Source organism: Octodon degus, unplaced genomic scaffold (genome assembly GCF_000260255.1).
Source record: "Octodon degus isolate 3935 unplaced genomic scaffold, OctDeg1.0 scaffold00011, whole genome shotgun sequence".
NCBI lineage: Eukaryota > Metazoa > Chordata > Mammalia > Rodentia > Octodontidae > Octodon > Octodon degus.
The window spans coordinates 28,139,493-28,153,212 of NW_004524587.1; the positions used below are offsets into that span (position 1 = coordinate 28,139,493).

The 13,720-nt window shown below is 40.0% G+C and overlaps 1 protein-coding gene across 1 annotated transcript in view; it reads left to right on the forward strand.

The window, feature by feature from the left end:
• The window catches only part of LOC101574576 (liver carboxylesterase 1-like), a 30,078-nt gene extending 16,940 nt beyond the window's left edge, over nt 1-13,138 (forward strand). The window contains exons 6-12 of the mRNA XM_023709374.1: nt 508-612; nt 1,287-1,391; nt 6,494-6,634; nt 10,131-10,278; nt 11,334-11,465; nt 12,401-12,473; nt 12,770-13,138. Of these exons, the coding sequence (XP_023565142.1) occupies nt 508-612; nt 1,287-1,391; nt 6,494-6,634; nt 10,131-10,278; nt 11,334-11,465; nt 12,401-12,473; nt 12,770-12,950 (885 nt within the window). The 3' untranslated portion in view covers nt 12,951-13,138. The remainder of the gene's footprint in view (nt 1-507; nt 613-1,286; nt 1,392-6,493; nt 6,635-10,130; nt 10,279-11,333; nt 11,466-12,400; nt 12,474-12,769) is intronic.
• The last annotated feature ends 582 nt before the right edge of the window (nt 13,139-13,720 follow it).

Here is a 13,720-nt window from a genome sequence, read left to right on the forward strand (position 1 = left end):
TGCATTATTATATATCTTTTGAGTATGCCTCTATTAGGACTTTTTACTTGAACTTGATATTTATTTGTGGCCTTGAGGACCAACCCCAGTATTTGGGAATATCAAGTCAGCAGTGTAGCGTAGGAGATGCAGCTACACCCAAACTCTCATCGGATGCATGATCAATTTTATTAAGATCAGTTATGAACAATTAAAATTTGAAATACAATTTGTGGTTAGAAATACCTAACATCACATTCTAACAGATTTGATTGTCGTGATGAGCAGATGCCACATAATTTTTGTTTTGTCACTGGCTCTGGGCTTTGCCTCTGCTCTGCTGAGAATTTAGGATAGAGGATAGGCTTCGATATATATGGGACAGACGAGGACTTCTATGTCCACTGAGCACTAGAGACTCCAAGTCAATGACCAGGGCAGAGAAGTAGGAGGAAGGAGCCTTGAATGCATGTGAATCACTGACTCCATACCTGTGAACATCAAATGTCTTTTCCACTCCCCTACCAGGTGTTATCTCCCTTGGCTAAGAACCTCTTCCACAGGGCCATTTCTGAGAGTGGTGTGGCCCTCAGTTTCCATGTAGTTAGGAACAATATCAAGGCCAAAGCTGAGGTAAGTCTTATGCTGGGCAGCTAGCTTACCCTTTCTTTGGCTCATGTAGAATCATGTATTTTTCTTGTTTGAGAGTCAACTGAGATTCTCTAAAGACACTGAGAGGGCAATAGCCAAGCAGGAAGAACTGCTTCAGGGCTCACATTTAAATTGTATTCTGTACATTCTGAAGTGCTTTCATGTGAATCACCTTGAATAACCCTCATGAATTATGTACTGGCTTTAGTGTGTGGGAGGCACAATACCCTTGTAATTTTTGTCACATGTATTATAAGATAGTTGTAATCAGTACACTCTTCTACAAGTGGGAATTCTGAGGCCCATTGGCTGGTAAATTTAAGAGGTAGTATTTGGTTCAGACAGTGTAGTTCTGAACTCCATGATCTTCACTACCCCCATCTTCACAGGGCCTCTTGTGACATTCACATTTGAGAACACTGAGCCTACTTCAGAAGACAAGGCAATAAAGATATAGATATTATGTATGTGGCTTATGTTTTTTGCAATTCCATAAATAATAACACAAACAACAATCTTTAGAACCCAGAACTCACTGTGGTCTATAGGATATTTAGGTGTCCTGTGCGGTTGGGCTTGGGGTGGAACTACTCTGTGTACACTGATGTAGAATAAAGCTTTCTCTTAAATTGTGCTGTTGTCTATGATCTCTGCAGAAAATTGCAGCTGCAGCTGGGTGTGAATCCAACAGATCTGATGTCATTATTCATTGTCTGCGCCAGAAGACAGAGGATGAGCTCTTAGAGATAAGCCAGAAAATAGTAGGTGCATCCATTATAGTTGTTCTACTGTGTGTATGTGACTCCATGCTATTGATTTAGCTGTGTACTTATATAGACAATCAGCTGCTAGTACAGTGTATCCTTCTCAACCAAACTGGAAAATTTATTGTTTTTTTATTGTGAAGTATGTTAAATATGAAAATATCTAATAGTAATACAAAGAAAACTGTATTACAGTACTCTCATTTTAAAACAATATTTTGACATTCTGTTCAGATATAATATAACTTGGTGTGCTGCAGAATTAGTATGAATTAATAAAAATTATACATTGTATATTTTAAATGAAACTATCATTCTAAATTTTTAAGAATGGGTATATTAAGCACCTGGCTTTTAAGAAAGTTGTCACAATTTTTCTAAGGAGACTGCAATTTAGATAATAACTAAATTATAACATAATACTGGCCAATTATCTAGATATTCTAAGGCTTTTCCCTGTTTAATATTCAAAGATAGCCATCTTTTTAGCCATTTGTTCATGTATCATTCACCCATCTGTCCTTCCATCTATCCATCATCATCCTATCTATCTATCTCAATCACTTCTCTTTTTTTATTCATCTAATATCAATTTCAATTGGTCCATCACACATGAGTCATTCAGTCAACATACATGCACTTTCCATTACACAGGCCTCCAGAAGCAATGACAAATGTATCGCCTCTGTGTTTATTTCTATTCTTTTTTCTATGTGTGAATAAAATTCACCAATATCCCATGCAGTGACCATCACCATCCACATATTCCTCTGTCTGGAAAGAATCATCTCTTTTTCCTGCTCTTTGTCATTCTCTCTCTCTCCCTGAAAGATAGTTATATAGAGGGTGATATCAGAAGAGATATTATAGACTGGGTGTGGTGGTGTGTATTTGTAATTCCAGCTCTTGGGAGGCTATAAGCAGGTGATAACTATGAGTGTGATCTAGTAGTGAGACCCTGAACACCCTGTGGGCCCTTCCCTAAAAATAAAAAAAAATGAAAAAAAGGTGTTGCATACCTGAATTGAATATTATACCTATTGTAAGACCAAAGTCAAACAAAATCCATAGATCTATTAGTGGGCCAAGTGTGTAGGAGTACAGACAGAGCATGCATTTATAATTGCCAGCAAGACTGCTTCTGAGGGAAAGTAATCTAGAATATTTATTGTTGGTCATGCCATTGTGTCATCATAGTGAAGTTCAGTAAGAAAAAGTTCTTGAGAAAAAGTACCCAGCACCCATGGGAACTCTTCATTTTTTAGTATAATTATGGCCCCAGGAGCCACCCCAGGGTCTGGCTTCTCTCTCTGAGTCATGGATACTGGAAGAATCTTCTGGATACTCAAGGCAGGCCACTAGCAATTTTTCTGCCTGAATGACTATGTATTAGGTCAAATGTGGTTTTGAGCCTTGATTTCTGATTCATCTGCTTCAAATAAGGTAACCACAGTTTTCAGAAAGGTTAACACCCAGCTCTTTTCTGATATGTGGAAAGAGGCCAATGTTTAAGCCTTTTGCCACGTGATTCAGTAAGTCCCCACTTATACAGGAATTGTTGGTAACTTTGGGAAACTCACAGAACTTAAGACCCTAGACCTTTCTTCTGAGATGTTTTAAGATCTTGTCAAAATACTCCCCTGACTGCCTGCTTACTCAGGAATACAGACACACAGATACACACATCACTTACAACACTATTTGTGTATAGTCAGGCTGCAACCCATAATGAAGTTATCCTTACTGGTCACTGCCCGCATCTAGTTGAGACTTGTTAACTAAAGTGGAACATTCCAGTCTCTGAAATCTTGGTGAATAGCAGAGAAAAGTAGGGATAGAAATATATCAGTTTGAAGTTGCCTGAGTAAGAATATTCTAATGGAAGATAAAAGGAACTCATTTAAAGAGGCCTTTAGGAGAAAACTATCACATGCACCAGGATATCCAGTTAATTGAAAGTTCAAGAGCAGATAGCTTAGCAATGGTGATGACCTGAAGGCATGTGTGTCATAGCCAGCTTTTTATTATCTTTGAAAATTCTGAAAGGTTCGCCATCACTGGCTTAGGGTATGGTAGGATTCATATGCTCTTTTTCACCTGAGACAAAGAAAAATCCAAGGTAAAACACAGCTATAGTAGAAGCCTTGGAAGGTTTCTCAGAATTCTCAGCCTTTGTTTCACAGAAAGTTCTTAATCTCCATTTACTCAGAGGCCTCAGTGAGGTCAGGACCTTTGTTTTCTTCTTTACAGGTTTTGAGTGTTTACAACTTTATCTTATAACACACTTTGAATGAAATAATTCTGTTTTGTGGAATCAGGTTCATTCCTTGTGTACACATTACTGAGGCCAGAGAAGTGGAAGCACTTGTCAGGGTAGCACAGCCTATAGGATTTGAGGGATTGTTGGAACCTACTCTTCTACTTTCCAGTTCAGTGCTGATGGTCAGTAATTCTTTATCCCGTGGGCATACACTCCTCATTTACACTTATTCCATCCAAACTGACCCTGTGAGAGGAGGCTGCATCATAACATTCCACTCTGGGAGACAAAGAACTGGATAAGGAGCTTAGAAGGCTTTATTAAGAAAGACAGGTTCCTCAGGAGGCCACAGGTTTGGGCAGAAAATGAGACTACTATCTTAGGCCCCAAGACAATAATGTCCTCCTACCAGCCAGGAAACTCTGAGATTGTCCTTGCAGATCCACTTCTGCCCTGAGTTGTCAAGTTCTGGAGACATTACTGTTACAGTATCTTACTGTCCCTTCCTCTCTTCTCTCTTTCTGGGGATTCTTGCACTTAGAGGGTTTGAAATTGATGTGAGATTTATACTTTCATTCAGCAAAGGTTTAAGAAGCAGGTGGCAGGACTTGATTTAATTTAGTAGTTGGGGTAGAGAAGGTAAGAAGATGAATTTCTCTGCTCTTTTCAAGGCTTGTGCCCAAGTTGGGGGGGGGGAGTTCAGTGAAGAAATACATGAATAGTCTATGTGTATGTCCAAAATGGGCAGAGTGAAGATTAAAAAGAAAGCAAGCAATAGAGAAAGAGTGTAGAGGTTTTGGAAGTAGGAAATGTAAGTGAAGAGGATGTGGCTGAGCCCAGGGAACAGACTTACTGATTGAGAGTATTGGATTGGCGAGGATAAGAGGGGGTTCCAATAGTGCCTGTGAATAGCAGAGTGAGGGGATGGTTTGAAGAGTGGGTGTCATCTGAGTCCATTGCTAGAGGATGAAAGAAGCCAGTGGTAAGGAACATGGAGAATGTTCCAGGGTATGAAAATAGCAGCTACAAAGCCCCCAATACAGGAGGTTGGTGTTTAGGGTGCAGAGCAAGGAAGAAATGGAGCAGCCTAGGGGCTGAGGCCCTGGGAGATGGGGTACAGTGTTCAATGGAAGGATTTTCACTGTGATTCAGCAGCAGGGGAGAGGTGTTCAGAGACTGTGAACAGAAGAGTGACATGATCTTAGATTGCCCAAATGTCTGTACAGTGTGGTCCAGACAGAAGGAAGGGCAGGGCAGAGGCAGAGACAAACTGTGAGACCACTGTACTGAAGTAGCTCAAACAAGGAGATTTTGTGGATTATGCCAGAGCTAGAGTAATGAGATGGAGAGAGAATTAGGTGGAATCTGGATAATTTTGAGAACAGATAGCAGGACTTGCTAATGGCGTAGGGTATAGCAAAATGAAAGGAGGAAAGGTTCCCCTGAATTTTCAGACCAAAGCAATGCTTTGCAAGTGATTCCAACAGGCCATCTACCAGCATCACTGAGTGGACATCAGACGCTGACCATTACTGTTATTCTCATGACTCATACATCACTGTGTTTCCCCCATAGGTGCTGCTCTCAACAAACATACAATTTTTATCTTCCAGAATTTCCTTACTTCTACTTTACATTTCCCATTCCCATGCCTTCTGCTACCTCCAGATTTCTGTCACCATAAAATAGAGAATGTCACCCTTGTATCTGTATCCCCTCAGTTCTTCTCTTAGTAAGCTTTCCATTACTGTAGTGAATACTTGAGATAATCAACACATAATGAGAAAACAAATTCATTATGGCTCAGGGTCTTGGCCCTTTCATCCCATGGTCCTTTGACCCTGTTTGGTTCTGTACCAAGACATCATAGTGGTAACACACAGAGGAGCAAAACCATTTACCTCATTCCCTGGTAGTAGGGAGGGGAAAAGGACAGAGTACTGACAGCCATTTTAAGAGCACATCCCTAATGACCTCAAAATCTACTAGTCTAATGTCTTAAAGTTGCGCCATCTCCAAGTAGCACTTGGCTGGAGACCAAGTATCTCATAATAGACCTTTGTGGGGCATTTACAATTCAAACTATAGCAGCTTCTGTGAGTTAGTTTTGCAAACAAGCCTGACAATTTGCCTGCTGTGTAGAACATGTGCTCCTCCACACAAGCCTCTTTGTTGTCCTTTCTCCAAGGCATATGCTCAAGCCCAAAGCTCTTTGAGATACTTTTTTTTCCTGCTCATTGACTCTGTCCCTTTGTTCAGGCATTTGTTTCTGATTGGGGATACCAATGTTTCTAGTCACCTGTCAGTAGCATCCATCACCCTAGTGCTATGCAGATGGCAGGCATCTGTCCATGTAGCTTTCAGAAATTTTCCTTCAGATGAGCTGCTTCTTTTGCAAAGTCAGTCATCTTTCCAAGGCAGCTGTATTCAAACCCAAATTCAGTTTTCTCTCAATGTTTTGCAGTAGGATTTGCCCTGTCTGTGTTGCACAGTCAACACACACATACACACACACACACACACACACACATGAAATCATATTGAATATGTATTCCACTGATATATATATATATATATATATATATATAAAATCATCCTTAAATTGAATAAGGATGACCTGTTTTTCACTTCCACCATCACCTTGTCATAAGAAGCTCCCCAAAATTCTGTCTTTTATTTTCTTACGTAGCCCCATTGTTTGGACCTTAAGCATGTGTGGTCACTGCTGATCACCAGGGCAGTCTATGGTTCCTCCCTTGCCCTCAGTCAGCCAGAGCAGAGATGTGAGCATCAACTGGGGAGGCTAATCAGAGACAATACATTTCTTTCTACTTCCCAGCACTATTCACCTATGACCATTGTGGTTGATGGAGTGCTGCTGCCCAAGGCACCAAAAGACATTCTGGCTGAAAAGAATTTCAGTACTGTGCCCTACATTGTGGGAATTAACAAGCAAGACTTTGGCTGGATCCTTCCAAAGGTGAGAATGTACTGGCATTCAGACAGGTGCACTTCTTTTTTTTTCTTCAAATCAAATTGGTAGGACAGTTTCAATAGTTAACACACTGCATACTGTCTTCCTAGTGGGTATTTGTTGTACAAGATGTATATATAATATCCTATTTACAAACACTATTAGAACAAATTACTCTATTCATTGAATTAAGAGAATGTATCTATATATCTATCTTAACCATTTTGAATACAAAGATACAAAATGGTCATTCATCTGGATCCCCTTTTTTGTTTAGTTCCATCATTTAAATATTATAGATGTGTGAATTCAGCAAAATATTCCAAAATAGTTCAATAGTCCATAATAATATTGGGTCTTCCAGGTGACTGGAAATGTCAGAAGTTGTTGACCTGAGTCCCCTACAGCTCAACATAATAACATGGCTTTACTTCTTATACTTCGTTTTTATACTTTTCTGCTGGATGGTTAAGATCAAGATAAAGCAAGACCTATGGAACAAGAATTGTAGATTTTATATCTGATAAAGTCAGTCAAATCCCCTCAGGATTTATCCTAAGACTCTGTACCTCAGTTTGTAGATCCTTTGTCAGTGATCAATGATGTGGAGTGTGCCTAAGTATAGTCACATGGAGAGAAACCATTTTCTTAGGCTTTCACAGAAAGCAAATTGGCCAACCAATGGCCATGACTCATCCACATGGCTGACACTGACACAGGTGCACTTCTGTGCCCTTAATAGCTGAGAAGAATTTCAGCACTTTTTCCCTTTATTGTGAAAATCAAAAAGCAAGAGTTTGGCTGTTTTATTCCAATGGTGAGATATAGCTCTCTAGGACAGATGCATCTACCTGCATCATCATCTCTCCAACTTCTGTTCATATGCTTTTTTTTCTTTGCCAAACCCCATTGGAGCCCAGGGCAGGAATACTTTTGGCATGCATGAGCATTTTCCCAGAAATCCTCTTCAGGGTAGTCCAGTTGTCCCTAGACTGGTAGATGCCAGGGAAACCTTTGGCCAAATACCCTTTGATTGTCTTCCCATTAATGAATACTGAATTGTCCTGGCTGTTATATCTGTAGAGAATGAAAGTACAGGTGGAAGAGCCTCTGATGCCTAGAAAGAAAAGGACTTTAGAAGCCCATGAGGATCAGGCTGAGGCACAACAGCTACCACTTTTTGCCAGGGCTCATAGTTCCTATTGATCTTCACACACATGGTTGAGCCCCTCATTGGGAAGATTCAGAGAAAGTCTCTTCTCAGTGAGTTAAAATGGGCTTCAAATTGTGACAAAAGGCTTTGCATTTGAAAAAAAATAATAGTTTTAACAGAGATACTAAGCTAAAGTGTTGGAAAAGTTATTATTCAGAAATGGGATAGCAATAGAGAAAAGACAAAGCACATCAAGAATTCCCATCCCTGAATATTCTCAGGATCATTTCCTTGCTCATCTTTTACATATAACTGCATGGCTTAACATTGCCATGTTTCCTAGCTTATCTCCTTTCCCTTTCTTGATTAGTTAGTCCTTGAGATCCTGCCTTCCCTTTCCTTGTATTATATCTTTCTATTTGTATTTCTTCTTTAGAGTTCTTATACTAGGGAGACTATACGATATTTACACATGTGTGTCGGGTTTATTTCACTTATGAGTATATGTTCAAGTGGCATCCACTTCAATATAAAGGCTTGCAGTTTATCATTCTTAATAGCTGAATAATATTCCATTGTGTAAAAATACCACATCTTTCTCAACCATTCCTCAGGTGATGGGCATCTTGGTAGTTTCCAAGATTTGAGCTGTGGGGGACTCAGGTCAATAATTTCTGACATTGCCAGTTAAACAGAAGACCCAATGCTATTATGGGCTACTGGACTCTTTTAGAATATTTTGCTGAGTTTACACACCTATAATATTCAATAATGGATCTTAGAAACAATGGGGTATACCGATGAATGTCCATTTTGTATCTGTGTATTCAAAGAGGTTGGCATAGATATATAGTTGCATTCTCTTAATGAATAGAATGATTTGTTCTAATGGTGTTTGTAAATAGGATCACAAGTCCGCATCTTGTACAGCAATTAACCACTAAGAAGAATATATGCAGTGTATTATTTGTTGAAACTGTGCTTCCAATTTGATTTGAAACTGTCTTATTGCTGTTTATCAATAAAACTTTGAAAAAAAAAAAAAAGAATTCCCATCCCTGAGACCGTGGTTGGAGATGTCTCCAGGGTGAGTGAGCACAGGCATGTAATGTGAATGAATCCACATGACCAGACTAAAGGATTGTTCTTTCACACTCATCTGCAGAACAAGTAGACCTGTGTCACAGAAGCAGAAGTGTAAGTTGACGTGAGGCTTTTGTTGAATTTAGGCGTTGGTTGACCAATGGAGATTGGCCAGGAGGTGATCAAGAGTTATTTCAAATGTTTAAATCTCTAAGGAATTTCAACACATTTGTATAAAAAGTACTCTAAGGTCCTTGAGAAAAGCATTTTGGGTGTGAGATTTTTATTTCAAAGGGCAGAAAAAAGATTTATGGTTGAAAGTTTATAAGGTAATTGCTCTAAGAGAAAGTTCATAATTATGTCTATGTGCAGCAAGACTAGGATAGAGAAAACAGCTATTTCATACATGAAATCATTGAATAGTCTTAGGCAGGCATTGTAGGGGTCTGGAGTTGTTGTAGCACATGTTTTTAGTTACTAGAAGCCAGGCAAAATTTGGGTCAAGTGTATTGATGCAGAAGTTCAGAAAGGGCGTCACATGCTGAAAATTCTGCAGTTTTCACTTTAGAAGGATTTCAGGGGTTTTCAAAGGACCAAAGCCACATGGTTAATATTTTTTTAGTCACCAGAGACTGTGGTCTATTCCCCTTGTCACTGAGCCCTCTGATTCAACACTATGCTGGCTTAAATGTTTCTTTACTGCTTGGATGACAATTGTGTACCATGGCAAGCCAATATATATGTATTTTACTCTATTTGGCTCCTTGAACTTCTGAGTCCATTTTTGCATTGTTTTTGTCTTTCAAACTGATGAAAAAACTGTCAAGGTCCCAATTGAAACTTCATTTTACATAGGTTTAAGTGTTTGTTGTTTGGCTTTTACTTTGAATTTTTGAGAATTCATGATGCTTTACCAATATTTTAAGCAGATTATGGCCTATTTGTCCTCTGAAGACAGTTTGGACCAGAGGCCAGAAATGACAACCACAGAGAAGTTCAAACACTTTCTTGTAAGAGGCTGGGAAATTATGGGAATTGATTAAGGAGCAAGGATAAAAGATTTGCCCCAAAGTACAGACCAATTCAATGACAGAAAAGAAAAACTGGGATTGGAAATTTTGACCCCATTTTTCCCCCCATATCAGTATCCTGAGAAGGGTTTTTATGGTATAAAAGTTTCAGGATAAACAAAGCCTCTTAGCTGGCTGGAGAAACCACGTTATTCACCAGGCAGGGGTTATCATTTTTTTTTTTGCCACCTTTCAGAACATCTCAGAGGATACCATGATGGTGATGTTTGAGATGTACTTAGGAGGGACAAGTGACTTTGCCAAAGAGCATGAACACTTAATGGAGTTGGTTGCAGATCGGATTTTTGGTGTTCCATCTGTGATTACTGCCCGTGGACACAGAGGTAAGTCCCAAGCATTGGACAGGAGAGGAACACCATCTTGCCAGTTTTTGTCTCTGAGCTGCCCACCTCCCAGTATTGACAGATGTGAAAATTGCTTCAGATGAAACATAAAACGTGTTTCTATATGACCTGGAGGGGCACCACAGTCTTGTTTTGGAAGTTAACATATACAATATTACCTCAATTTATATTCATAAGACTTATGCACTAAAATATAAAATAAGTCTCATGAGTGATGGAATTATGAGTGCTCTTGTTTTAGTTTTTGCATGTTTTTCTCTCTCTTTTTTTCTGTATCCATTGGATAAATGTAAAATTATCATCAGCATGATTTGAGACTGAATCTCTCTTCTCATAGAGTGATCTCCCTGGGGACAGTAGGACCAATGGAAAGGCCTGAGCTCCCTGGCTAGGTCAGCAAGTTTGTCTTGTAGAGCACGGGTTGGTGGTTCTGATGATTCTGTCAGCAGGAAAGAAAAGCAACATCTTGATGGTGTTTGGGCAAGTTGCTGTTAGTGATGGCAGTGAAACAGACATTTTAAGATTCCCCAAGATAAGCAAGAGGTTTTATATGGGAAGTGACAAAAATGTTATACTCCAAGTTTTGCAGTTTCCTAAAATGCAATGGACATTTGTTTCCTCGCTACATATGTTTGCATTTTAATATGCTTCTTTTAAATAAGCAGCTAGTATTTTCCTAAAGTTCTCTAAAAGGTTGAGAAAAACATGGGAGCTTAGTGAAGCTGAGTCAAAAGCACCTATTCTGTTGGAAATATTCTTCAAGGCATGACTACTTGTGTGATGTCAATGACACACATCCAGTGTATTCATCCTGGGTTTATTGTGGTCCTCTGCTATGTCATTTAATAAATGTTTTGCCCAATCCTAATTCCACTTCCACAATGTGTATTGCTCTAACCTAGGTGAGGAGCTTTCCTAAAACGCTGTTTCAATCTCCTGCTGATAGCTAGGGACTTTCTGAGAAGCTGAAGATGTTGCTATACTTCTGGGGTGCATCTGGTCATGTGATTTGTGTGTGGTCTGTGTCTTCACAGATGCTGGAGCCCCCACCTACATGTATGAGTTCCAATATCGCCCAAGCTTCTCATCACCCTTAAAAGATACCAGTGTTGTAGGAGACCATGGCGATGAGATTTTCTCAGTACTTGGTGCACCATTTTTGAAAGGTAATAGCTCTTTGCTGGTTCTTAACTTTAAGTGCAGAGGCATGGGAGCCACTCCTAATTTGATGACCTTGAGTGCATTTCATCTTCTCTCCCCATCTTGGTTCATTGTTCTGCTATCACATGGCTCAGCTACATTGCATAGTCCTTGGCTTTTCTCCTGTCTAATGCAATGAAGGATAAGGGGTATTCATGTGTCCCCAATCATGGTTTGACTCTGAATACTGACCTGTGACATCAGTAAGAGAGGTGGGTGATCACCTGTGTGGTTGGCTTGGGGACAAGAATGTTGCTGTTTGATGTGCCACTCACAATCGTCTATCAGAACCGATACATCTGAATTGTTGGTATGCCGGAATCGAGTGTCCCATGTATCCATTCGCCTTTCATTTGATCTATGTGTATAAAACTCATATGGTTTCACTCACATTTTATTTAAAGGAAACCATTCAGAAATGCTTTCAATGCCTTCCATGTCCAGCTGTTGCTGATGAATTGTGGCCAGCCTTATGGATGCTCACAACACACGTGTGCCTGTGGGCATCTCTTAGTTGGGTGACTCCTTAACACCTTTGCAGATTCTATGACTATGTAGGTATGTTTAGAGATTGAGAAAAAACTTCTGCAACAGCCTGCAATCCTACAGTGCAGAGGAAATTCCTGGTGTGTCACTGTGATAGTGTGAGGGTGGAAGGTGGCAGGTGGACACAGTAGATAAAAATTAAGTACCTCACACATACATTGGACGTCTATTGCAGAGTCCTACATCAGTCATTCTCAAATGAAAGACTATATTAATAAACCAGAATTTCCTTAAAATACAGATTTTCACTCAGTGGGCAGATAAAGGGCTAAAACTGGTTCTGCAAGGGTGCTGCTGCCATTATAGCTCCATGAACCACATTTTAAGTTATAAAATTTTTCTTTGTTCCTCATAGAGGGTGCATCAGAAGAAGAGATCAATCTCAGCAAGATGGTGATGAAATTCTGGGCCAACTTTGCTCGGAATGGGTAAGGATGACGGCAAATATGGAGCAGGGTTGGTAGACAAGTTGGGGAAGTACGTTGCATACCTGTAGGGAAAGGGGGCTTTGATAACTTGTGTAATCAAAGCCCTGGCCCTGTGACAGTAGTACTTTGATAATGAGATCTTGCTACAAAGCAGCAAGTTCCCACAGGATGGACAGCTCCATTTCTGTGGAGAGGCTTGAGCATCTTGGCAGTGATTAGCCAGGGGAACCCTTCAAAACTACATGAAATGTACCATTCAGCAGCTTTTCAGAATTTCTATTTTATTTTGTTTCCAGGAATCCCAATGGGGAAGGACTTCCCCACTGGCCAAAATATGATCAAGATGAAGGGTATCTGCAGATTGGAGCTACTACCAAGGCTGCCCAGGGGCTGAAAACCAAGGAAGTGGCTTTATGGACTAAGCTCTATGCTCAGAAGGCAGCAGAGAAGCCATCTCAGACAACAAGCACAAAATAGTGAATGAGAACATCAGCCAGGCTTGGAAGCCTGGAGAAGCCAACATAGACATATTCTACAACAGGGCTTTCTTCTGCCACAGAGGCATCTTTTTGTGGAGGACAGAGAATTTTGTGGTGGGAGTGTGCAAGGGTGAAGGAGGGGAATGTATATCTTGGTCAGGAGAATAAATGTTTGTTTGGAAACCACACCCATCTGTTCTTTGAGTTAGGAATGGAGAAAAACTTATTTTCTTCAGAGAATGAATGAAGACAGAGGTAATATGAGAGCCCAATGTCCCTATGGCTGTGGCTTGGTGAATAATTATCCTGACCTAAGGTAAAATAAGCTTATGGAGGATAGGTGGATATGAGCATTGGCTTAGCTTACTTCTATCAGTGTACAAGGGGTTTTCATGAACTAGGGTGAGGGTATAAAATCCCTGGAGACCAAAGCCCCAAAGTGGAGTTTACATCCATAACAAACAACTTTTTATGGACATCTGTCAGGTATTAATGAGAAAGTGCAGTCAAGTGGTAAAACCAGAGACAACTTGTCTCTAAAAATGCAGGCAGAGACCATTCCTCAAGATCTTTTCCCACAAAGGATCAAAATCCTACAAAGCTTTGGGGAAAGAACAGCAAAACACCTGCACCTCAGGGCCCTGGTGAAAACTTGTTGGGATTGAGGAAAGGGAAAAGTTTTCCATTTTGTACCCCTTTGGATGATACATGACATTATTCTGGGTCAAGGTTATTGAAGTTCTTTTACTCTGAGTACATGACAAGATC